Here is a 24,478-nt window from a genome sequence, read left to right on the forward strand (position 1 = left end):
AGGAGGGAATGATAAAGTATGTAAAAGGGTTAACAATTCGTTAAACAATAGCAGCCTGTTTTCCTGAAAGAAACTTCTGGTGATCAACCAATGTGCTAAGACGTGCTGAGCCATATTTCTTCTTGAGGGTCGCTCGCTAGGGTTTCAGGATGCTTATCTCCTTGTGCACTCATGTGTAGAGATAGGACAGATTCAGTCTGTGCTGTGTGTGTAAGCCATTATGACTATTTTGTAATTTCTCTTTAGGGCCTGTCATGTAGTAAATATTTTTGGCTCCAGCCTGTCTTGTGTGGGGAGTATCTGGACAGATATATCTGTGGTGTAAGGGGAATTGGTGAATTGGGTGGGAGCATTCACAGACTGTTCCTGTCTGTGTGACTAAGTAAGTAAGTCCCGCTCGGAGCGGATAGTTCAAAGGTTAATTTGTTATCAAAGCAGGTATCCATAAATAACGCTGAGTTTTTTTCTTCTCCAGAGAACCACGAAACAAAGAAAACAGGAAAGTCGTTCAGAGAGAAAAAAAAATGAAACTCCCTCCACACCCCCCGAATCAAAAAGGACGGCATCCCGATCATCAACCCCCAAAACCAACCCCTCCCGCACAAAAGGGCAGAAAAATATCAACACCCGTTAAAAAACATACCTGCCCGGCACAACTGTGGAGAAGCCTTTGTCACCAGTGTCGAGGCAGCCACATCGGGAGCAGCCGACACAACAGGCGACCCCGGAAGATTCAAAGGTGAAGTGTCGCCTCACCTGGAAGGATGTTTGGACAACAGGGAGTGTTCGGCCGTCCGGCCCTTTCACTGTGACACCCCGAACTCCACATCAAATCCGTCCAAACGAATCTGGGTGAACTTTAATGACCAATAAATGTAATTCCACTCAGCGATCAGCTGTCTGAGTGATTCCCTGACTCTGAGAGGAAGGGGTATCTATGGTCCACACTCAGGGTGTTGAGTTTACCAGGAGACAAAGACTGCGGGGACGGGAGGTTTTCTGTTGACTAATACACTGTGCGTGAACCCCGCTGGAGTTCTGGTGTTGTGACCCGAATCGAGACAAACACCACGCTGCCACCAACAACACGGCACAGCCGGACACATAACAGGGGACTTTACAGCTCACAACACTGGATGCAGTGAGGAAACCCGTGATTAATGTTGTTGTCTCACCGAGGTCCATTAACCCTAACCCTGGAATATGGTGTAAAATCCCACTCCCCATACTAACACGTGTTATACAGACCAAATAACAAACTGCCGGAGGAACTCAGTGGGTCGGGCAGCATCTGTGGAGGGAAATGGACCGTGAACATTTCGGGCCGAGACCCTCCCTCTGGACTGAGTGTGGACGGGAAATAGTCAGAGAAAAGAGGTGATGGGTGGAGATGGGGCAAGAGCTGGTGAGTGAGAGGTGGATCCAGGTGAGAGGGGAGGTGGAAGATGAAAATAGTGACAAGGGTGGGAGGTGAGTAGTTGTGGCAACACGGGGCTGCAGAAGATGGAAATTAATTCCATAGAGGATGAGCAAAGAGGTTAGAGAGTATTTGTTATAGAGAGTGCAATGAAGATTCACCTGACTGATCCCTGGAGTGGTGGGGTCATAACTTGAAGAAAGATCAAATGTGAAACTCTAAATGTCATTTTGAGAATCGAGGACTGAGAGTTGAACGCATTGAAATGCCCAACATCTTTACCGGTTGAACCAGGGATCCCAGTCTCTGAAAAAGGGGGTGGACTGTCCGGGACTGTGATGAGGGGAAAAGTCTCCATTCTGAGGGTGGTGAAGACTCAGTGATCGTCCTCACGTAGAAAAGAGGCCGGCAGATGTGTGGAGACCGAAGGGATCGAGGAAATGAAGATCGGACAGAAACGTGGCTGAGATGGGAGAGCAGCCGCCATATTGTTGATGGTTAGAGGGGCCGAATGGCCTCCTCCTGCAGTTTCTCATTTGATGTTTCAGTGTTCCTGTCCACTGAAGCCGGAGGAATGTGAATAGAAATTAATGATTATAAACACAGAACTGATTTAAATGAAACGTGAACACTTCCTGTTTGGGCTTGAATTATGTTTCGGACCGGGATGGGAATCGAGCCTGTGACTCTGTGAACAGGGGGTGGAGGGAAAGGGATCGGTGTAGATATGGTGTGGAAAAGTAGACATGTATCTGGTGTAAATATGGAATAATATGGGGAATGCGATGGGTCGGGCAGTGTGTGAGGTGAGAGGAGCAGAGTCACCGGTTCAGGTGGGAGTTCCTCCAACCGTGACCTGATCCCGTTTCCTGTTCACGTTTATCTGCAGCATCTGCGGGTCACTGCTGTACGTGTACGTGTAGCTTCACCTTTTCCCCCTTCAGACAAGGCAGTGAGATCCGGATCTGTCACGTCCTCTCATTGTGGGTGAACAATGTTTTTTTTTCCCTGCAATATTTTCTGCATGTTTCATTCACTGTTTCAACGTGCTGAAGTGCAGCTGATGTTTCTGGGTGTGTGACCCATTTATGTGAGAATTTACCCTTTTCTATTTATCTGAGCTTCTCATAAATGTGTAGTTTAATTCAGCTTCACTTCAGAATTTCCAAAGCAACAACCCAGTCAGTCAAATAGATCCACACAATTAAAATGGTTTATTACATTTACACAATTAAAATAGTTTATTACATTTTTAATTTTTCTATATTTGTACTATATATATACTTATATTAAATCACAATTTTTAAAATCTTTTGTTAAGAATTAGGTTCTACTGCTACCGCAGAGACGACGTATTTCATGGCATATGCCGGTGCTATTAAACCTGATTCTGATATGATATGGGAGACACACCACCGGACACCTGATCCCAGTTACTGCAGATCGGAATGTGAGATTGAAGTATTTTCCATATATTTGCTTTCCACAGAAATCACAACAGTTCAGTATCCTTCTGAGGTTCCAGAGCAGAAGCTCAGTCTGTCTAATCTTTCCACAAAATTAAAATGGGGAAATTTGTTTGTTATCATCTCATACTGAACTTCAGTGAAAATCTTGCCTGATGTCCCATCCACACAGATCGATACATTACGACGGTACATCGAGCTGATCTACAACAAAAAAATAACTGTAACAAAGCATTATGGCTGCAGAGAAAGTGCAGTGCAGATAGACATATGGTGCAGGGTCACGTCGAGTTACATTATGAGGTTGAGTCCATTTTATCATTCATTTGGCTTATAACTGCAGACAGGAAGCCATCCTTCAGCCTGGTGTTACGCGCTTTAAGGCTTTTGTATCTCTTCCCCGATGGGGGAGCGGGTTTGCAGCAAGAATGTCTAGGTTATGAGCTTCTTTGTGTACATGCCCTGCTTTTCCGGGGGAGGGGAAGTGTAGGGAGAGTCCATGGAGTGGAGACTTGTTTCTCTGATGTTCTCTGCTCTCCAAAGTTCTCTGCAGTTCCTTGCAGTCATGGGCAGAGCAGTAGCCATACAAAGGCGTAAAGTATCGACAAGGAGCTCAGAGACCTCGGCCTTCACCCTACCTTGTGTAGCTGGATCCTGGACTTGCTGTCAGATCGCCAGCAGGTGGTAAGAGTGGGCTCCATCTCCTCTGTCTCTCTGACCCTCAGCACACATAACCCACAGGGTTGTCTCTTTTGCCCCCTCCTTTACTCTCTGTGCACCCATGACTTGTGTTGCCACCCACAGCTCCAATCTGCTAATTAAATTTGCTGACAGCACTATATTGATTGGCCTAATCTCAAATAAGAAATTTCAATCAATAAAATGCCTCCTGACAAGGCTCGGTCCAAACAAACTTTTCACTCTTCTTCAGGAGATTACTCAGAGGACGAACGATAGCAGCAAAGTTCTTACAGAACTTACGGTAATATCCATCCATTCCCAGAAACCTTCTAAGAGCCTTCGTAGCAGTCAGAATAGGAACTTGAGAAATTGCCTGGACTTTTGCCCGAACAGGAATCAACTTGCTTTGACCTACAACATCGCCAAGACAGGTCACAGTGGCATGGCCGTATTCACTCTTAGCTAAGTTAACTGTAGGGCTGGCCTGGGAAAGCCTATCAAACAGCTTTTCTGCTGCAGAGATATGCTCTTTCCAAGTGTCCACTCCCTGTGATTAAGTCATCAATATAGGCATCTGTGTTCTAACCCTCGAATTACAGAATCAATCATTCTCCGGAATGTTCCTGGAGCATTTTTCATTCCAAATAGCAAAACATCGCATTCATACAACTCAGAAGGTGTCACAAATGCAGAAATTTCTTTACCTCTGTCTGTCAATGGAACACACCAATACCCTTTCAACAGATCAATCTTTGTAAGAAATTAGTTTTTCCAACCTTATTGATGCAATCATCCACTCTAGGGATAGGATAGGCATCTGTTTTTGTTACTGCATTCGCCTTCATATAATCAGTGCAAAATCTAACACTCCATTAGGTTTGGGCACAATAACGCAGGGTGAGCACCAGTCTGATGCCAAAGGAGTAATAATACCACTTTCCAGCATATATTCAATTTCTTGCTCAGCCAATTTACACTTTTCTACGTTCATGCGATATGGGTGTTGTTTAATCGGTTTGGCTTGACCAATATCTACATTATGTACTGAGACTGTGGTTTGCTTGGGAACATCGGGAAATAAATCTTTAAACTTCAGAATTAATTCCTTCAGCTGTTGTTGTTGCTTTGGCTGCAGATGAGCCAACTTGTTATCAATGTTTTCTAGAACAACTGAGTTCATTAGCCTAACTGGGGCCACGTTTGGCTTGTGAAAAGTCTCAGACGAGTCAATTGTTTCATTCTCAGGGTTGCCAGATTCATATGTTTTGACAACAACACTCACAGATGGTGCCTGCTTGTCAAAATAAGGCTTTATCATATCTATCTGTACCACCTGTGTTAGTTTACGTCAGTCGGGTGTTTACCGACAACTTGGCAAATGTGTCAGTGCTCTTCAAAAGGTCACAACATCTTCCCTCAAATTAGGCCAATAAAATTATTTCATAATCCTGTTTACAGCTTTATTCACTCCAAAATGTCGACATAAGGGCATACTATGGGCCAAAGTTAAAATTTCAGCCCTATAAACTTTAGGAACTACAGCTTGATGAACAATTGCCCATTCCTCACTCGCTGGTATAGCAGGTGGCCTCCACTTCCTCATTAACACTCCATCCTCGAGATAATACCCTACTGGCACTTTCCTAATCTCATCATCTGAGAGAGCTGTTTCTTTTAAAGCTTGGGGTCTTGGTTCTGTTCTGCTATAAACTCCTTCCTGGACAGGGAGAAGTCTATCTCATCAGACTCACTACCTGAATCCTGATGAAACAATGAAGGCAGAAAGTCCCTGACAGGTCATCATAACCGGAATCCCGATTTTGGCTATCATCGGTATCAGAATCATGCTGCACAGAACCGTCTGCGTCGGCAGACTTTTTAGCCATACATTGAGTTACTGCGCAGGAAGGATAAATGTTAAAATCCATCTGTGGGTCGTCAGTGGTTGGCTTAGTTGTCAACAGCACTGCAGGAACAACTTTACCATCTGCCAGGCCATTGCCTAACAGCAAAGTAACATCTCCCACCGGTAAACTGGAGCATAATCCGATTTTAACAGGTCCCAAAATCAACGCTGACTGTAAAGTTACCTTGCACAACGGCATGGAAACCACACCGCCCCCAATGCCTTTAATAAGATTTACCTCACCAGTGTCAGTCTCATCACCAAACTTTAGAACGCTCTCTAATATAAGTGACTGAGAAGCCTCAGTAGCTCGAAGAATCTTCACTGGTACCAGGGATGACCCTTCCTTTACTAATACAAACCCATCTGACATAAAATGATCGAATCCCTTCTTAACTCGGTCAGACCTCTCAGTCCTGAACTGAGACTCAACAGAATGTTCAGCATCCTGTGGGTTTATAGGTGCTTCAGCATACTGATCACATGCATTTGGGACTACCTCCTCTTCCTTTTTCTTCTTCAGGTCAAAACAATTAGCCATCATATGACCAGCTTTCTTACAATAGTAACAAGTAAGACCAAAATATTTCTCCTTCAACTGTTTCCCTTCATCCTTACTCTTGTCACTAGTCCCAGCTTTAATTTCTGGTTCACCCTGGTTATCCCTGCTACTCTTTTGGAAACTTTTATTTGGGATAAACGTAACCTTATGAGTTAATGCAAACTCATCTGCTAATCTAGCAGACTCCTGCAAAGTGGCAGCATCGTTTTCATCTAAATACATCTTTATGTCATCAGGGACACACCTTTTGAATTCTTCAATTAAAACCAACTTTCTCAAGCTGTTAAAATCATCATTCACATTTTTACATGTGCACCAGTGGGTAATACACACAAACTTCTCTTAAGCAAATTCCATATAAGTCTGGTTCACAGATTTCCTCAAACTTCTAAACTTTTGCCTGTATGTTTCTGGGACCAACTCGTAAGCTTTGAGCACAGCCTGTTTCACGATGTCATAATCAGCTGTTTCATCAACTGTCAAAGCAGAATAGGCTTGCTAAGCCTTCCCCTTAATTACACTTTGTAAGAGAATAGGCCAATCTTTTTTTTTTTGATTTGTTAAGAGGAGTTGAGGTTTCTTGATTATATTTATAACAGCGTAACATTCTACTTCAAGTCAAGTCACTGTTATTGACATTTCGACCATAACTGCTGGCACAGTACGTAGTGAAAATGAGACAACGTTTTACAGGACCATGGGGTTACATGACACAGTAAAAAAAAAACTTATCTGATTTTCACAATATATATTTGTTTTGCTGTTTATACATCTTTCGTATTATCTGTTTGCTAAAACCTCATCTGATTTGTATTTTTTATTGGAAAATCAATAAAAAGATTGAAAAATGAATGAAATGGGAATAGGCCCACCTTCTTTTGGCCACTTTAAACTCTGAGCAACCTTCTCAAAACGCTAAAAGTATCTAACAACCTCTGCCTAGTCAAACGCAGGTACCAATTTAACTTCCCGACTGGCCTCAAACTTATCACCAGAGTACCTTTCCTGCAATCTTTCTATCCTTTCCAGCTCGAGCAGCCTCTGTCTTTCTGCTTCCTCGCTCTGTTTTTCTGCCTCTCTACCCTCAAATTGCCTCTGTCTTACTGTAGCTTCCATCTTCAATTTTTCAAATTTCTACGGGAGCTCAAGATCACGAGGTTTACTTTCAGGAAACACCTCCAAATCCTCCACTTTAAACACACGCTCAGATACATAATGTGCAGCTATTACAGTCTGCATCTGTGCCCTCCTTATTGTCGATTTCACCTAAGTAAGTTTTAACCTTCTAGCAAGGCACAACAACTCAATCCTTCTGGCGTCCTCTAATACCTCAGAGGTTGGCGCTTCCACAATCCTATCAGCATCAGCTGCTGATTTTCCACACACAAATAAATCAAATGGGATTTCCCCAATGGAATTGATAATAAATCAATCAATACGCCCCAAATGTGTTCATATTTCGGATGCAGGCCCCAATTTTATTACGAACCATAACGCTTTATAAACAAACCAGCAGAAATAGAGTTCACACTGGAGTCTGGTTTTTATGTAAAAACCACTCTCTTTATTAGTATCTACTTATTATATAGAAACCTGAGCAAGATAAACAAAAGTTAACAGAGTAATGTGTATATATGTGTGTAAATGTAACTCCCAAACTATTGAGATTAGGGGAATCGAGGCTGGGAGTCTTGAGATGGTAAAGTATGAAAGTTCAGTTCATTCACGGAATAGGTGATGAGAGAGATGTTTATAATCCAGGCTAAATGTCGAGAGAAGGCAATTATGCCGAATTCCACAGGTTCCACGGTGGTAAAACGAGAGAACAGTCGCTGTAGATTTTATCCGTCGTTCCAAATCCACATACAAATTATCACCGAAAGTGACTTGTCACAAGAGGTATTGTCTTCGTGAATTACCACACCACACCCAGGCAAGGGTTAACACATCAGTGGTCTTCACAGGATACCCCAAATCAGATCCACTCCTATGGATCAAACGAGGTGACCACCATACATTCGATGTACTTTATGATGAATCGATAATTAACCCACCCTTGTGGGCATAGGAAAGTCACAAATAGTGACCCTTGGCGACTAGTTCCTTTGTTTCAGCTGTTCCATTTCTCCTCCTTCGTTGCTGGCTGACTCTGAGTGTCTGTGTCCTCGGTTAAAACTAAACAAACTGCGAGTGACTTAAACAAGTTGCGAGTCAGACTGATTCTCTCTCTCTCTCTCTCTCTCTCTCTCTCTCTCTCTCTCTCTCTCTCTCTCCTCTCTCTCTCTCTCTCTCTCTCTCTCTCTCTCTCTCTCTCTCCTCTCTCTCTCTCTCTCTCTCTCTCACTCACTCACTCACTCATAAAATAACAGTCCACCGCAAACGAAACCTAGGGATACTTAACAACGCCTACACCCCATTGTGAACTGACTGATGAGCCAGCAGTTGGGATGACTGAATGAATCCGTTCCCATATTCTTAGCAGCTGAACGGCCTCTCCCCAGTGTGAACTCGCTGATGACTCTGAAGGCTGGATGACTGAATGAATCCCTTCCCACAGACTGAGCAGGTGAATGGCCTCTCCCCAGTGTGAACTCGCTGATGTCTCTGTAGGTGGGATGTCTGAGTGAATCTCTTCCCACATTCTGAGCAGGTGAACGGCTTCTCCCCAGTGTGAACTCGCTGATGACTCTGTAGGTGGGATGACTCACTGAAACTCTTCCCACATTCTGAGCAGGTGAATGGCCTCAACCCAGTGTGAACTCGCTGATGTCTCTGTAGGCTGGATGACTGAGTGAATCCCTTCCCACAGTCCGAGCAAGTGAATGGCCTCTCCCCAGTGTGAACTCGCTGATGTCTCTGTAGGTGCGATGACTGAGTGAATGCCTTCCCACATTCTGAGCAGGTGAATGGCTTCTTCCCAGTGTGAACTCGATGATGTACCAGTAAGTTGAATGACTTAGTGAATCTCTTACCACAGACGGAGCAGGTGAACGGCTTCTCCCCAGTGTGAACTCGCTGATGACTCTGTAGGCGGGATGACTGAGTGAATCTCTTCCCACAGACTGAGCAGGTGAATGGCTTCTCCCCAGTGTGAACTCGATGATGTACCAGTAAGTTGAATGACTTAGTGAATCTCTTACCACAGACGGAGCAGGTGAACGGCTTCTCCCCAGTGTGAACTCGCTGATGACTCTGTAGGCGGGATGACTGAGTGAATCTCTTCCCACAGACTGAGCAGGTGAATGGCTTCTCCCCAGTGTGAACTCGCTGATGACTCTGTAGGCGGGATGACTGAGTGAATCTCTTCCCACAGACTAAGCAGGTGAACGGCTTCTCCCCAGTGTGAACTCGCTGATGACGCTGTAGGTTGGATGACTCAGTGAATCTCTTCCCACAGACTGAGCAGGTGAATGGCTTCTCCCCAGTGTGAACTCGCTGGTGACTCTGTAGTTGGGATGACTCAGTGTATCTCTTCCCACATTCTGAGCAGGTGAACGGCTTCTCACCAGTGTGAGCTCGATGATGTACCAGTAAGTTGGATGACTTAGTGAATCTCTTCCCACAGATGGAGCATGTGAACGGCTTCTCGCCAGTGTGAACTCGTTGGTGTGTCTGTAGGTTGCATGACAGAGTGAATCTCTTCCCACATTCTGAGCAGGTGAACGGCCTCTCTCCAGTGTGAACTCGCTGATGAATCTTTAGGGTGGATGACCGATTGAATCCCTTCCCACAGACGGAGCAGGTGAACGGCTTCTCCCCAGTGTGAACTCGCTGGTGTCTCTGTAGATGGGATGAGTGAGTGAATCCCTTCCCACATTCTGAGCAGGTGAACGGCTTCTCCCCATTGTGAACTCGCTGATGACTCAGTAGGTGGGATAGTTGTGTGAATCCCTTCCCACATTCTGAGCAGGTGAACGGCTTCTCCCTAGTGTGAACTCGGTGATGACGCTGTAGGTTGGATGACTGAGTGAATTTCTTCCCACAGACTAAGCAGGTGAACGGCTTCTCCCCAGTGTGAACTCGCTGATGTCTCTGCAGTTTGTATGAAAGAGTGAATCTCTTCCCACAGTCTGAGCAGATGAATGGCCTTGCACCAGTGTGAACTCGCTGATGACGCTGTAGGTTGGATGACTGAGTGAATCCCTTCCCACAAGCCGAGCAGGTGAATGGCCTCTCCCCAGTGTGAACTCGCTGATGACTCACTAGGGTGGATGAGTGAGTGAATCTCTTCCCACAGTCCGAGCAGGTGAACGGCTTCTCCCCAGTGTGAACTCGCTGATGACTCTCTAGTTTTGATGACTGAGTGAATCCCTTCCCACAGACTGAGCAGATGAACGGCTTCTCCGCAGTGTGAACTGACTGGTGTGTCAGTAGGTGTGATGACAAAGTCAATCCCTTCCCACAGTCTAAGCAGGTGAATGGCCGCTCGCCAGCGTCAGTTGACTGATGTCTCAGTAGGGGAGTTGATTTAGTGAATACCTTCCCACAGACCGAGCAGGTGAACGGCTGCTCTCCAGAGTGAACTCGCTGGAGAGCCATTAGGTGAGATGACCGAGTAAATCGTTCCCCAAAAATTCAGCAGATGACCAGCCTCTGCCCAATTGAAACTGACTGGTGTGTCCACAGGTGGGATGACCGACTGAATCCCCTCTCACACACAGAGCAGGTGAATGTCCTTGCCCAGTGTGAATTTGCTGATGTAGCTTCAATTGAGGTGACCGAGTGAATCCATTCCCACTGAGTGAGCAGGTGAACGGTCTTTCTCCTGTGGAAAATGACGGGCGTGCCAGTTGGTCAGATGACCGAATGAATCCCTCCCCACAGTCTGAGCAGGAAGGACGGTCGACTCCACTTTATAAATATCTAGATAGAGACAGCAAAATTGGCGTGCCGTGTTTGAGATTCCTGGAGACAAATTCTTCTCGTTTTTAACCTGTAAAAAGATTTACAAAATCCATCAATGGGTGTAGAACAACATTTCAGATGAGATCACTTTAGTTGCCAAGGTGGGATCTGACATCACACTGTTACAGTGAGGATCAGCCCAAGTTGGACAGAGAAATCATCTCCTGACTGGGCACAGTGCTGGTATCTGGAATGACCATCAGACTGTCTGATGTCCTTCCTGTCTCTATAAGAATGGGGCATTTCTGCCATCTCCAATTCATGACGTGGCTAAGTTTGACTCTCTCAATTGGTATCCCCATTTCCCACTGAGCTGCATGGGTTCCTGGCGCCACAGTAACTGAAACACTTTCCCGTAATTAGACTTTTTTGACATGCAGCTGGGATTTTCTTTTACGTGCTGTCAATTTAAAGTTCCAACAGTTTTAAAGCCATCTGAAGATTTCCTGCCTGGATGAATGGTTGGTCTGCACAGCTGATAAAATGAATTAAATGAATAATAGTATTATTTCATGTTCTTGTCACAGAGTCATAGAAAGGTACAACACAGAAACAGGCCCTTTGTTCCATCTAGTTTGTATGCATCTATTTAAGCTCTCTACTCCCATACCCCTACCATCCAGGTACCTATACAGTCCTCTTATATGTTGAAATTGAGCACACATGCACCAGTTAGGTTGTCTGCTCATTGCACACCTGGATGATCGTCTGTTTGAAGAAGTATCCCCTCATGTTCACCTTAATGTTTCACCTTTCACCCTTAATCCATGGCCTCTGGTTCTCGTTCCACCCAATCTCAGTGGGAAAAGCCATTTTTGAAAAATGAAAAATCTTCCATTTACCCCATGTATAACCCTCATAATTTTGGCACACCTACATCAAATCTTCTCTCAATTCTACTACATTCCAAGGAATAAAGTCCTGACCTGTTCAATCTTTCCTAATAACCCAAGTCTTCTAGACCTGGCAACATCCTTGTGAATTTTCTCTGAACTTTTTCAACCTCTTTTACATCTTTCATGTAGGTACGTGAACAAAACTGCACACAATACTCCAAATTAGGCCTCACCAATGTCTTCTACAAGTCAACATAACATCCATTTATTGATTTCAGTACTTTGGTTCATGAAGGCCAATGGGCTGAATTTTTTTCCATTACTATCTAACTATGTTACCAGTTTCAGTGAATTAAGAACTTGTATTCCCAAGTCTCTTTCTTCTACAAAACTCTTCCGTGCCTGACAAGTCACTGTGAGAGAGCTCCCTTGGTAGGTCATACCAAAGTGCAACAACTCATACTGGTCTGCATTAAATTCCATTTTCTATTTCTCAAACCACTTTCCCAGCTGGTCCAGTTCGCACTGCAAGCCATGATAGTCTTCCTCACTGTCCACTACACCACCAACCTTGGTGTCATCTACAAATCTTATCCAGTCAAACACACCATTATCAAGATTCTTGATATAGATGACAAACAACATCAGATCCAGCACTGATCCCTATGGCTCACCACTAGTCCCTGGCCTCTGGTCAGAGAGAAAACCATCTGCTACCACACTCTGGCTTCTCCCAAAGCCAGTGTCTCATCCAATTTACTATCTCATCTTGAATGCTGAGTAACTGAACCTTCTTGACCAACCTCCTATATGAGACTTTGTCAAGTGCCTTGCTAACGTCCATGTAGACAACATCTACTGCCTTGCCTTCATCTACTTTCCTGATAACTTCCTCGAGAGACTCTATAAGATTGGTTAGACATGACCTACCATGCACAAAGCCATGCTGTCTATCTTTAATCAGTCCACATCTATCCAAATACTTTTATCAGGTTCCTGCATATACTTTCCTATAACTTTCCCACTACTGATGTCAAGCTCACCAATGTACAATTTCATAGATTACTTTTAGAGTCTTTATTGAACAGCAGAACAACATTGGCTGTCCTCCAATCCTCCAGTACCTCACCTGTCACTAAGGATGATTTAAATATCTGTGCTTAGGCCGCCACAATTTCTGCACTTGTCTTCCGCGGGGTCACAGGGAACACCCTGTCAGGCCCTGGGGATAGATCCACACAAATTTGCCTTAAGACAGCAAATGCCTCCACCTCTTTAATCTGTACAGGGTCCATGAAGTTCATGCAGCTTTGCCTCACATCTACAGACTCTTTGTCCATCTCCTGTGTAAATCCGGATGCGGAAAAACTCTCCCACATCTATTTTATCTCCTCATATGGATTACCATTCTGATTTTCCAGAGGAATAATTTTTCCCTTGCAATCTTTTTGCTCTTAACATATCTGCAGAATCCATGAGGATTCTCCTTCACCTTGTCTGCTGGGACAACCTCATTCCTTCTTTTATTTCTTTCATAAGAGTTCACTTGAATTTCATGTAGTTCATAAGTGCCCCATTTATTCCTATCTGCCTGTACATTGTCTGAACGTCCTTTTTATTGATCTGGGAGAGGAAAGCCAAAGAGGTGATAGAGCTGTATGCTGGGAGGTGGGGTAAGTGGGGGTAAACTACATTGCAGGGGGAATGGGAGTCTGAATTACAGAACAGAGAGTGGACAGGTTGTGGAGACAGTTGTTGTTCAGTCCTCAGACAAAGTCAGGAATGAAAACGTTGAGCATGGTGCAGTGAATATGCTGAACCCTGAACATTACAGTACAAGGTGCAGCGTAGGAAAGGTGGATGTGTTCAGGGCATGGATCAACACCTAGAATAATGACACTAGGATCTGGCAACTGTGGACTGGGACAGGCTGCTTTATGACAAAGGTGTGCTTGGTAAATGGGAGACCTTCAAATTAAAATCTTGAAAGTACAAAGCGGGTATGTGCTTGTCAGAATAAAAGGTAAAGATATAAACTGTAGGGAAACTTGGATTTCAAGAGATATTGAGACCCTGGTGAAGCACAAAATGAATAGATTTGCATAACAGGGATAGGCAGGCAGTTTCTTATGGAGCATAAGAAATGCAACAGAACACATAAGAAGTAGAGAATCCCACACATTGATTGGGACTCCCATGCTGTTAAAGGTCTAGATGGGTTAGAGTTTGTGAAATGTGTTCAGCAAAGTTTTCTAAAATAATATATAGATATACCAATCAGGGAGGAAGTAATATTAGATCTCCTATTAGGAAATGAGTTAGGGCAGGTGACGGAAGTGTATGTAGGGGAACACTTTGGTTCCAGTGATCATAACATCATTAGTTTCAACTTGATCATTGATAAAGATAGATCTGGTCCTCGGGATGAAGTTATAAACTGGAAAAAGAGCCAAATTTGAAGAAATGAGAAAGGGTCTAAAATGCGTAGATTGGGACAAGTTGTTCTCTGGCACCGATGTGATTGGTAAGTGGGAGGTCTTCAAAGCAGAAATTTTGAGAGTGCATATTCTTTTTGTTCCTGTTAGGGTTAAAGGCAAAACGAATAACAATAAGGAACCTTGGTTCTCGAGGGATATTGGAACTCTGATAAAGAAGAAGAGAGAAATGTATAACATGTATAGGCAACAGGGAGGAAATAAGATGCTTGAGGAGTATAAAACGAGTAAGAAAATACTTAAGAAAGAAATCAGGAGGGCTAAAAGAAGACATGAGGTTGCTTTGGCAGTCAGGGTGAAGTATAATCCTAAGAGCTTCTGCAGGTATGTTAAGAGCAAAGGAATAGTAAGGGATAAAATTGGTGCCCTGAAGATCAGAGTCGTCGGCTATGTATGGAACAAAAAGAAATGGGAGAGATATTAAATGTCTTTTTTTTGCATCTGTATTTATTGAGGAAACTGGAATGGAGTCTATGGAAACAAGGCAAACAAGTAGGGAGGTCATGGAACATACAGATTGAAGAGCAGGAGGTGCTTGCTTTCTTGAGGCAAATCAGAGTAGATAAATCCCCTGGACCTGACAGGATATTCACTCGGACTTTGAAGGAAACTAGTGTTGAAATTGCAGGGGCCCTGGCAGAACTATTTATAATGTCGATATCTACGGGCCAGGTGCCGGAGGATAGCTCTTGTAGTTCCGTTGTTTAAAAGTGGATCAAAATGTAAGACGGGAAATTATAGGCCGGTAAGTTTGACATCAGTAGTAGGTACATTATTGGAAGGAGTACTAAGAGATAGGGTCTACAAGTATTTGAATAGACAGGGACTTATTAGGAAAAGTCAATATGGCTAGGTGCGTGGTAGATCATGTTTAACCAATCTATTAGAGTTTATCGAGGAAGTTACCAGGAAAGTGGATGAAGGGAAGGCAGTGGATGTTGTATACATGGACTTCAGTAAGGCCTTTGACAAAGTCCCGCATGGGAGGTTAGTTAGGAAGATTCAGTCGCTAGGTATACATGGAGAGGTAGTAAATTGGTTTAGACATTGGCTCAATGGAAGAAGCCAGAGAGTGGTAGTGGAGGATTGCTTCTCTGAGTGGTGGCCTGTGACTAGTGGTGTGCCACAGGGATCAGTGATGGGTCCATTGTTCTTTGCCATCTATATCAATGATCTGGATGATAATGTGGCAAATTGGATCAGTAAATTTGCTGATGATACAAAGATTGGAGGTGCAGTGGACAGTGAGGAAAGTTTTGAAAGCTTGCAGAGGGTTGCAGGAATGGGCTGCAAAAATGGCAGATGGAGTTTAATGCGGACAAGTGTGAGGTATTGCACTTCGGAAGGTCAAACCAAGGTAGAACATACAAGGTAAATTGTAGGACACTGAGGAGTGCACTAGTACAGAGGGATCTGGAAGTACAGATTCATAATTCCCTAAAAGTTGCATCACAAGTAGATAGGGTTTTAAAGAGAGCTTCTGGTACATTGGCCTTTATGAATCAAAGTATTGAGTATAAGAGTTGGAATGTAATGGTGAGGTTGTATACGATCTGGAAGTACAGATTCATAATTCCCTAAAAGTTGCATCACAAGTAGATAGGGTTGTAAAGAGAGCTTCTGGTACATTGGCCTTTATGAATCAAAGTATTGAGTATAAGAGTTGGAATGCAATGGTGAGGTTGTATACGACATTGGTGAGACCGAAATTGGAGTATTGTGTGCAGTTTTGGTCACCTAGTTACAGGAAGGATATTAATAAGGTAGAAAGAATGCAGAGAACTTTTACAAGGACGTTGCCGGGACTTGAGAAACTGAGTTACCGAGAAAGGTTGAATAGGTTAGGACTTTATTCCCTGCAGTGTAGGAGAATGAGGGGTGATTTGATAGATGTGTATAAAATTATGGTGGGTATAGATAGAGTGAATGCAAGCAGGCTTTTTCCACTGAGGCCAGGGGAGAAAGAACAACAGAGGTCATGTTTAAAGGGTGAACGGGAAAAAGTTTAAAGCGAACATGGGGGGGGGGGGGGGCTTCTTCAGAAAGAGAGTTCTGGGTGTGTGGAATGAGCTGCCAGATGAAGTGGTGAATGCAGGTTCACTTATAACATTTAAGAAAAACTTGGACAGGTACATGGATGAGAAGGGTATGGAGGGATATGGTCCAGTTGCAGGTCAGTGGGATAGGCAGAAAAATGATTCGGCACAGCCAAGGAAGGCCAAAAGGCCTGTTACTGTGTTGTAGTGTTCTTTGGTTCTACGGATCTAGCCATTTAGGAGTATCTTAAAAAGACCCTATCGCTTCCAACTCCATCAGCGCCATCGACAGCCCATTCCACGCACACCACTTGCGTAAAAAAAAACTACCGCGACATCTCCTCTGTACCTACTTACAAGCTCCTTAAAACTATGCCCTCTCGTGCTAGCCATTTCAGCCCTGCGAAAAAGCCTCTAACTATCCACTCGATCAATGCCTCTCATTATCTTCTATCCCTCTATCAGGTCACCTCTCCTCCTCGGTCGCTCCAAGGAGAAAAGGCAGAGTTCACTCAACCAATTCTCATAAGGCCTGCTCTCCAATCCAGGCAACATCCTTGTAAATCTCCTCTGCACCATTTCTAGGGTTTCCACATCCTCCTTGTAGTGAGGCAACCAGAATTGAAAACAGTACTCCAAGTGGGGTCTGACCAGGGTCCTATATGGCTGCAACATTAACTCTCGGCTCTTAAACTGAATCCCATGACTGAGGAAAGCTAATGTGTTGTATGTCTTCTTAACCACAGAGTCAACCTGCGTAACTGCTCTGAGTGCCTTATGGACTCAGACCCCAGGATGCTGCTGATCCTCATATACAAAGACCATAACCGAGGATCTGGAACCCAGAAAGATCCCAGCTACAAACGGCACTTGGCATTTCAGTACTGTTGATGTATGTACAGTATGGGATGAGGTGGAGAACGCAGGGTGTGACGTGAGGGAAGGAGAGAGAGAGAGGGAGGGAGGAAGGGAGAGGGGAACAGGGGTGTGTTGAGAGAGAGTGAGAAAGAGCGAAGAGGGGGAACGCTTAGGACGAGCGGTGCATTTAGAGGGTGAGAGAGAGGAGAAGACCGTGTGGGATACGGATGCCAACAGGGAGATTGCTTGGGAGAGCGAGGGGGAGAGGGTAGTACATTGGGAAAGAGATAGCGAGGGTGAGGGTTAAAAATGGAGGAGGTTACAGACAGGCAGAGGTGAGTGAGAAAGACGAGTTTGAGTGAGGTGAGAGGGTGCATGAGAGAGGAGGAGATGGAGAGGGGAAGACAGAGGGTGACTGAGATTGGGAGTGGGACGACAAGTGATAGGGGTAGAGACAGGGATTGTGGGATAGGAGAGAGAATGGAAGAGTAAGAGAAACAGATGGACAGAGGGGAGAGAGTGTGAGAGAAATTAAAACAGGCATGAGAGAGTGAAGAGATGAAGAGAGACGAGAGAGGAGTACGATTTGTTAATAGAGGAGTAGAGACAGTGGTGAGAGTAGAAAGCGAGGAAAGGGTGATAGAGAGTGGGAGACTGGTCGAATAGGGGTGTAACAGAGGGGTCGAGAAGGGGGAGAGGGAAAACGGCGATGAGGAACCAAGGATGATTGAGAGGGGCGATGATAAGGAAGGGGTGAGGGACAGGCGAGACGGTGAGGGCGAGAGGGAGAAAGAAGTAAGCGCTGGGGTAGAGGGCTGGATGATGAAGAGGGACTGGGACGAGGGAGTGGTGAGGGAGAGGTGGTAAGTAGCCAGGGGTGAGAGAGAAAGGCGAGGAGATAGTGTGTCTGATTAGAATTGTTAGACTAAATATTTATTCAGTCCGCAGTTGCAGGGTCGTTAATCACATATGTTCACAAGTCACCGAACAAATCCACCATGCGATTACGTTTCCAAGCCGGGAGTTTTACCGCGTACGGTTCAGGTCTCCATTTCCGACAGCGGGGAGTTTGACCGCGAACGGTTCGGGTCTCCATTTCGGACTGCGGGGAGTTTGACCCCGCACGGTTCCGGTCTCCATTTCGGACAGCGGGGAGTTTGAGCACGTACGGTTCGGGTCTCCATTTCCGACAGCGGGGAGTTTGACCGAGTACGGTTCGGGTCTCCATTTCCGACAGCGGGGAGTTTGACCGCGTACAGTTCCGGTCTACATTTCCGACAGCGGGGAGTTTGACCGCGTACGGTTAGGGTCTACATTTCCGACAGCGGGGAGTTTGACCGAGTACGGTTCGGGTCTCCATTTCCGACAGCGGGGAGTTTGACCGCGTACAGTTCCGGTCTACATTTCCGACAGCGGGGAGTTTGACCGCGTACGGTTAGGGTCTACATTTCCGACAGCGGGGAGTTTGACCGAGTACGGTTCGGGTCTCCATTTCCGACAGCAGGAATTTGACCGAGTACTGTTCTGGTCTCCATTTCGGACAGCGGGGAGTTTGACCGCGTACGGTTCTGGTCTCCATTTCAGACAGCGGGGAGTTTGACCGCGTATGGTTTGGGTCTCCATTTCGGACAGCGGGGAGTTTGACCACGTACGGTTCAGGTCTCCATTTCCGACAGCGGGGAGTTTGACCGAGTACGGTTCCGGTCTCCATTTCCGACAGCGGGGAGTTTGACCACGTACTGTTCTGGTCTCCATTTCGGACATCGGGGAGTTTTACCGCGTACGGTTCTGGTCTCCATTTCAGACAGCGGGGAGTTTGACCATGTCGTGTTCAGGTCTCCATTTCGGACAGCGGGGAGTTCGACCATGTACGGTTCCGGTCCCCATTTCGGACAGCGGGGAGTTTGACCGCATAAGGAGACCTACTGCAATTCGCAGGACGATGTCAACCGCAGCTAATGCCGGGGCGTTTCCTGTTCAGATGACGTGAGGAAGGTGTTGATCTCAGGTTTGTGTAAATCAAGGGCTGGTTGCAGTGGGAAAGGGCCGGAACCGAGCCGGACAGCTGGAGGCTCCGCGATCTCCAGTCTTGCATCCCTGGTTTTAGTTTTGCACTGAGTCAGGATTGCGGGATCAGTTTGCTCTGATTCCCCAAGCTGGGAGGGTGGACGTGGGTGAAGGGGACCTGTCTATGTGTCGGTGTGGGGTGAATGGTCAGAAGGGTGTGGGGCCACTGGAGGGATGGAGGGTGGTTGGAGTACTGTGTGTGATCGGAAGTAACATGACCTGGGTGGGTGGGAAAGGGGTAAATTAGGTTGTCAACGAGGGTGGATCTGGTCCAATGAATCAGACAGCTCAGCTCACGTGTCCTTTCAGGAGGCCACAATTCTCTCTTCATCTTAATTACTGACTAATCTTCCTGTTAACATTGAGTTTGTTACAGAGCCCCAGGGTCTGCAAACAGATGATTGGTAGGAAGCAGAGGGTGAGAGGCTGTTTCATGAACTCGAGTCCCGAACTTAGTGACGTTCCCTGGGGTTACGCCCATTGCTACTCGTCATCTAGGTCAATAATTTAATTGAGAAAGTATAGGGTATGGGTAGAGAGTTTGCAGCAAGTTCAAACAATTACTCTTTTTGAAAGACAGTCAGTATAAACACTCTCCTCTCTTTCCCTCTCCCCACTCAGAACTGACCAAAAGTTACTTCAGGAGATGCAAGATCTAGAACTGAGTAAACACTGTGAGTGAGAGGGACTGGTTTTAAACGGCTGTGCTGCTCGAAGCATATTACCAGACCTGGAGTGATTGGAACTGGGTCTGACAGAGGCATAACTGTTACTTCTGGGCACATTCAGTCTCACTCCAACTATTTCCTACCTTCCTTTGTACAGGTATGTAATGTCTAAAGGACCAGTGTTTGAGTAAATGAGACTCACCAAACTTTGTCCTAACTAAATCCTGGCATCTCCGAGTCAGATGGGTCCTCTCCAGTTCATTCTCTCAATCCCCGGGCTGGTACTTGTTGCTGTTCCCTCGTCTTCAGCTGTGGTTTGCTTCCAGTTGGGTTTTTCTTCCAATAAATCTCTCACCGCAGGTCTAACTTTAACATGAAAGATAATGAAGTACATTATCAATAAAAAGGAGTACCAAACTTTTCTACTAAATGTTACTAAAAACAAAACTGACTGATATTTAAACTTTGAAGACAGATGTAATGATCTCAGTGAACAACCTTTTATTGACCCTCACACATCACAGAACGATATGGGATAAGAAGGAGCCATCATACAGTCCTGGTAAGACATAAGACACAGGAACAGAATTAGGTGATTCGATCCATCTGGTCTGCCCCACCACTCAAACATGTCTGAGATTGATTCCAACACCATATTCCTGCCTTCCTCCTGCAACCCTGAAGTGACTTAGCAATCATGAATATGTAATCTATGTCATAAATACACTCAATGGCACCATCAACCTACCTCTGCGGCAACAGATTCTACAGATCAGACAGCTTTTGGCCATTTTTGTTCTCATCTCAATTTTAAACGGAAGCATTTTTATTCTGAGATTGTGCTGTAAGATTACAGACACTCCGTCTGATGGAAACATCCTCTCCATGACCACTGTATCCAGGCTTTTCAGCATTCGGTAGGTTTACTTAACCACACTCCCCCCCCCCCACCACCCCCATCGACCCTCTGAACTCCATTGAGCACAGGTCCAGAACCATCAAATGCTCCTCATACATAAAGCCAATTATTCCTGTGATTATTCTTGTAAACCTTCTTAGCAATAACTGCACTGAACACATTTCCTGGAATAACAGACAAATTGGTACCAGGATAATTCGCAGGGAAAAATTGTGCTTTCTTTAATGTTCTACTATCACAGATGAGTCATTTCCATTCCCAGGTTAAAACAGGTGCATTTCAGGAAATATAAACCAGTCCAGGGTGAATGTAATAAAAAGAAACTGGAATTACCAGAAACTCTGAGCAGGTAAGTAACACCTGGGGGGAGAGGAACAAACTTTACAATTCAGTTTAATAATGTTTTGTCAGAATGACTTCAAACATTTACAGTTTTTAGTGCAAATCTCCAGCAACGTGAGATTCTGCCTGATTTCCACCGAGTGAAAGACAGGTGACAGTGGGGGGGGGGGGGGGATGGGGGGAATTTCCAAACACAGTTTGAACCCCAAACTCACGAGTCTATTTCTATTGTTGTAAACACAGATCAACACATTTACTCATAGCCTCTCCCTGTGAGGATGGGCTGGTAACCCATCTTCGCCTCAGCAGCAGTCTTTGCTTCCAAAGGAGCTCCAGAAAAAAAAATCTGATCCCAGACCAGGAATATTCTCTCAACACCTCATAAGCCCAAGCAGCTCGATCCCCGGGTCCTTTTTACCTGGATCAAAAACTGTGATATCCACTTCCCAACCTCACAGGATCAAACAGCTGAACCTGTCATTTAACAACCCTGAGAGTCTCACACATCGTCCCCCACCCATCTCACAATCCCGGATTTCCACACAACCAATGGCCAGCTGCTCGAAATTTCTGCTTTATTGCAGAAGGGCGACTATCCAGCCCCATCTGTAGAAGCACAATCCAATGTCAAAGCTAAATCATCCACAGTTCCATATGGCTGGAACGCTGATCACAGGATTATAGCCCAAGTACCAACTCTCCCAGTACTCTTTGCTGCCAGTAAAATGCTGCAGTGTGTCAGCCCGTCACTGTTCATAAACTAGCACTCCCACACCAATGCACAACAGAACTGGGACCTGATGACCCTCCGGCAATCCAGCTAACAATAACCGATTCTGGAAATGACTCAGCGAGGCCAAAGGTACAAAAGAACACTTCACAATGAAGATAAAGGTTGGAGGAAAAATTGCTGATGTATAACATTGAGGTGTGGGATAAAGGGTGGACAGAACTTCACCCAGATGGTAGTTCTATATCACTGAAGCGGGCGGGAGTGGGGATTAGGAGACTGGGCAGAGGGTGAACAAGATGGGCAGGGATGAGCAGATGGAACCAGGTGGGAGAAGGGATCAAGGACAATCACTGATGGTCCTCAAGCAACACACAGATACTGAATTAATAGTACATACTACTGCATAAAAGATTCTAAAATGACGAAGTTAGAGCAAACAATAAGAACTCTGTCATATATACTTTGACGCTCACCATTTATATCAACACACCATAGAAAATTTCCCATCCAGATACATCACGACTTTGCATGGTAACTCCTCTGCCCGTGACTGTGAGGAACTGCAGAAACTTTTGGATACAGATCAGCATATCCCAGAAACCATTCTCCCCCCCTAGACTTCCCAGTCCCTCGGTAAAGCAGGCAGTGAAATCAAAGATCCCCACAACCTGGGACGTTCTCCTTTCTCACCCACCCCAGTCCGGAAGAAGACACAACAGCCATAGAGGTCCAGGACAAATGCGAAGAGCGCTTCAGGGTCAACATCAGATCTCCCCAGCACAACATGGCGGAGGCATCACCACCCATTCGGGAACTATCAACACACCACGTGATCTTGCGTCACAAGGCGGAGGGCGGGATAGATCTGCAGCACACAGCCTCACGTGACCTGTTGGCGGGAGTACCATTTCAATTCTGCTGAAATAGACAGCCTGGGCTCCTGGTTTGAATCATTAAATGCAGATTAAGTGAAGTCGACACATTTTTGACGAGGCCATATAACTGGGTACTAAATGAGTAACTGGCCCTCAGTTCGGGGCTCACGACCAACATCGGATCTCCCCGCTCGGGATCGGTCTCAATACTCACCGATGGGAAAGTGATATTTGCTGCCCGCAGAGAGTGATCCCGACCCCGGCTCCTCCCAGTGGCCACACATTTTAATTCCATGTCCCATTCCCATTCTGATATGTCTGTCAATGGCCTCCTCTACTGTCAAAATGAATCCACACTCAGGTTTGAGGAACAACACCTTATATACCGGCTGGGTAGCCTCCAACCTGATGGCATGAACATTGATTTCTCTAACTTCCGTTAATGCCCCACCTCCCCGTTTTACCCCATCCCTGACATACTTAGATGTTTGTTCTTTTTTTCTCTCTCTGCCCATCACCCTGCCTGTTCCCCATCTCCTTCTGGTGCTCCCCTCCCCCTTTCTTTTTCCTGAGCCCGCCCGTCCCATGATCCTTTCCCTTCTCCAGCTCTGTATCACTTTCGACAATCACCTTTCCAGCTCTTGGCTTCATCCCTCCACCTCCGGCCTTCTATCATTTCGCATTCCCCCCTCCCCTCACTACTTTCAAATCCCTTAGTATCTCTCCTTTCAATTAGTCCTGACGAAGGGTCTCGGCCGGAATCGTCGACAGTGCTTCTCCTTATAGATGTTGCCTGGCCTGCTGTGTTCTACCAGCATTCTGTGTGTATTGTTTGAATTTCCAACATCTGCAGATTACCTCGTGTTGCTCTTGGAAATGTTGAATTTTGTTCCTCAGTCAAATAGTTGACTCACTTTGGGGACAAGTGGGCTCCAAGCACCGGTCCCTACAACACCCACTGCGACATCCCCCAGTGAACAAATCTGTAATTGTCCGTCACACGTAATAAAACCTGATATGGATAGAGTCATCGTCCAGTCATGGAAAGACACAAGACAGAGGAACAGGATTAGGAAATTCGAGTCCATCGAGTCTGCTCCACCACTCAACCATGGCTGATATTTATTTCAACACCATATTCCCTCCTTTTAAATTTTGTAACGTTTAAGCTAAGATTGTAATGGCTGCCTTTACCATTCCTTGTGCTGCATTCAACAAATTCTCTGGTATTTCCTGGTAACAAAAAAAGATTTCAGAAATAATTCAGTAAGGCAAAATACTTCACAATGAAGACAACGGTAGGAGAAAGATTGTGGATGATTAATCATTGGCGGGATACAGGCCGGACAGAGTTTGAACAAGATGGTTGATATTTCTCATTGAGATGGTGAGATGCAGGCTGGCCAGAGGTTGACCAAGATGGTTGATATATATCATTGAGGTGGTGGGATACAGGCCGGACAGAGGGTGAACCAGATCGGCAGGGGATGAGCAAATGGAGCCAGATGGGAGAATGGGATGAAGGGTGATCTCTGATGTTCCTCCCGCAATACACAGACCCTGAAATAATAGTACGCACTAGTAGATAACAGATTCCAATATAACAAAGCCAGAACAAACAATAAGAACTTTGTTATATGTCCTTTTCTTCTCTACACACTTTATCAATGCACCGCAGAAAGTATCCCATCCCGATTCTTCACATATTCGTA

General features: G+C 45.3%; 1 protein-coding gene across 1 annotated transcript in view; it reads right to left on the reverse strand.

The window, feature by feature from the left end:
• Nucleotides 1–8,507: 8,507 nt before the first annotated feature.
• The window catches only part of LOC140723819 (uncharacterized), a 245,928-nt gene continuing 229,957 nt past the window's right edge, over nucleotides 8,508–24,478 (reverse strand). Inside the window, exon 6 of the mRNA XM_073038356.1 lies at nucleotides 8,508–10,316. Coding sequence (XP_072894457.1) covers nucleotides 8,508–10,316 — 1,809 coding nt within the window. The remainder of the gene's footprint in view (nucleotides 10,317–24,478) is intronic.

Source organism: Hemitrygon akajei, unplaced genomic scaffold, assembly GCF_048418815.1.
Source record: "Hemitrygon akajei unplaced genomic scaffold, sHemAka1.3 Scf000139, whole genome shotgun sequence".
NCBI classification, from domain to species: domain Eukaryota; kingdom Metazoa; phylum Chordata; class Chondrichthyes; order Myliobatiformes; family Dasyatidae; genus Hemitrygon; species Hemitrygon akajei.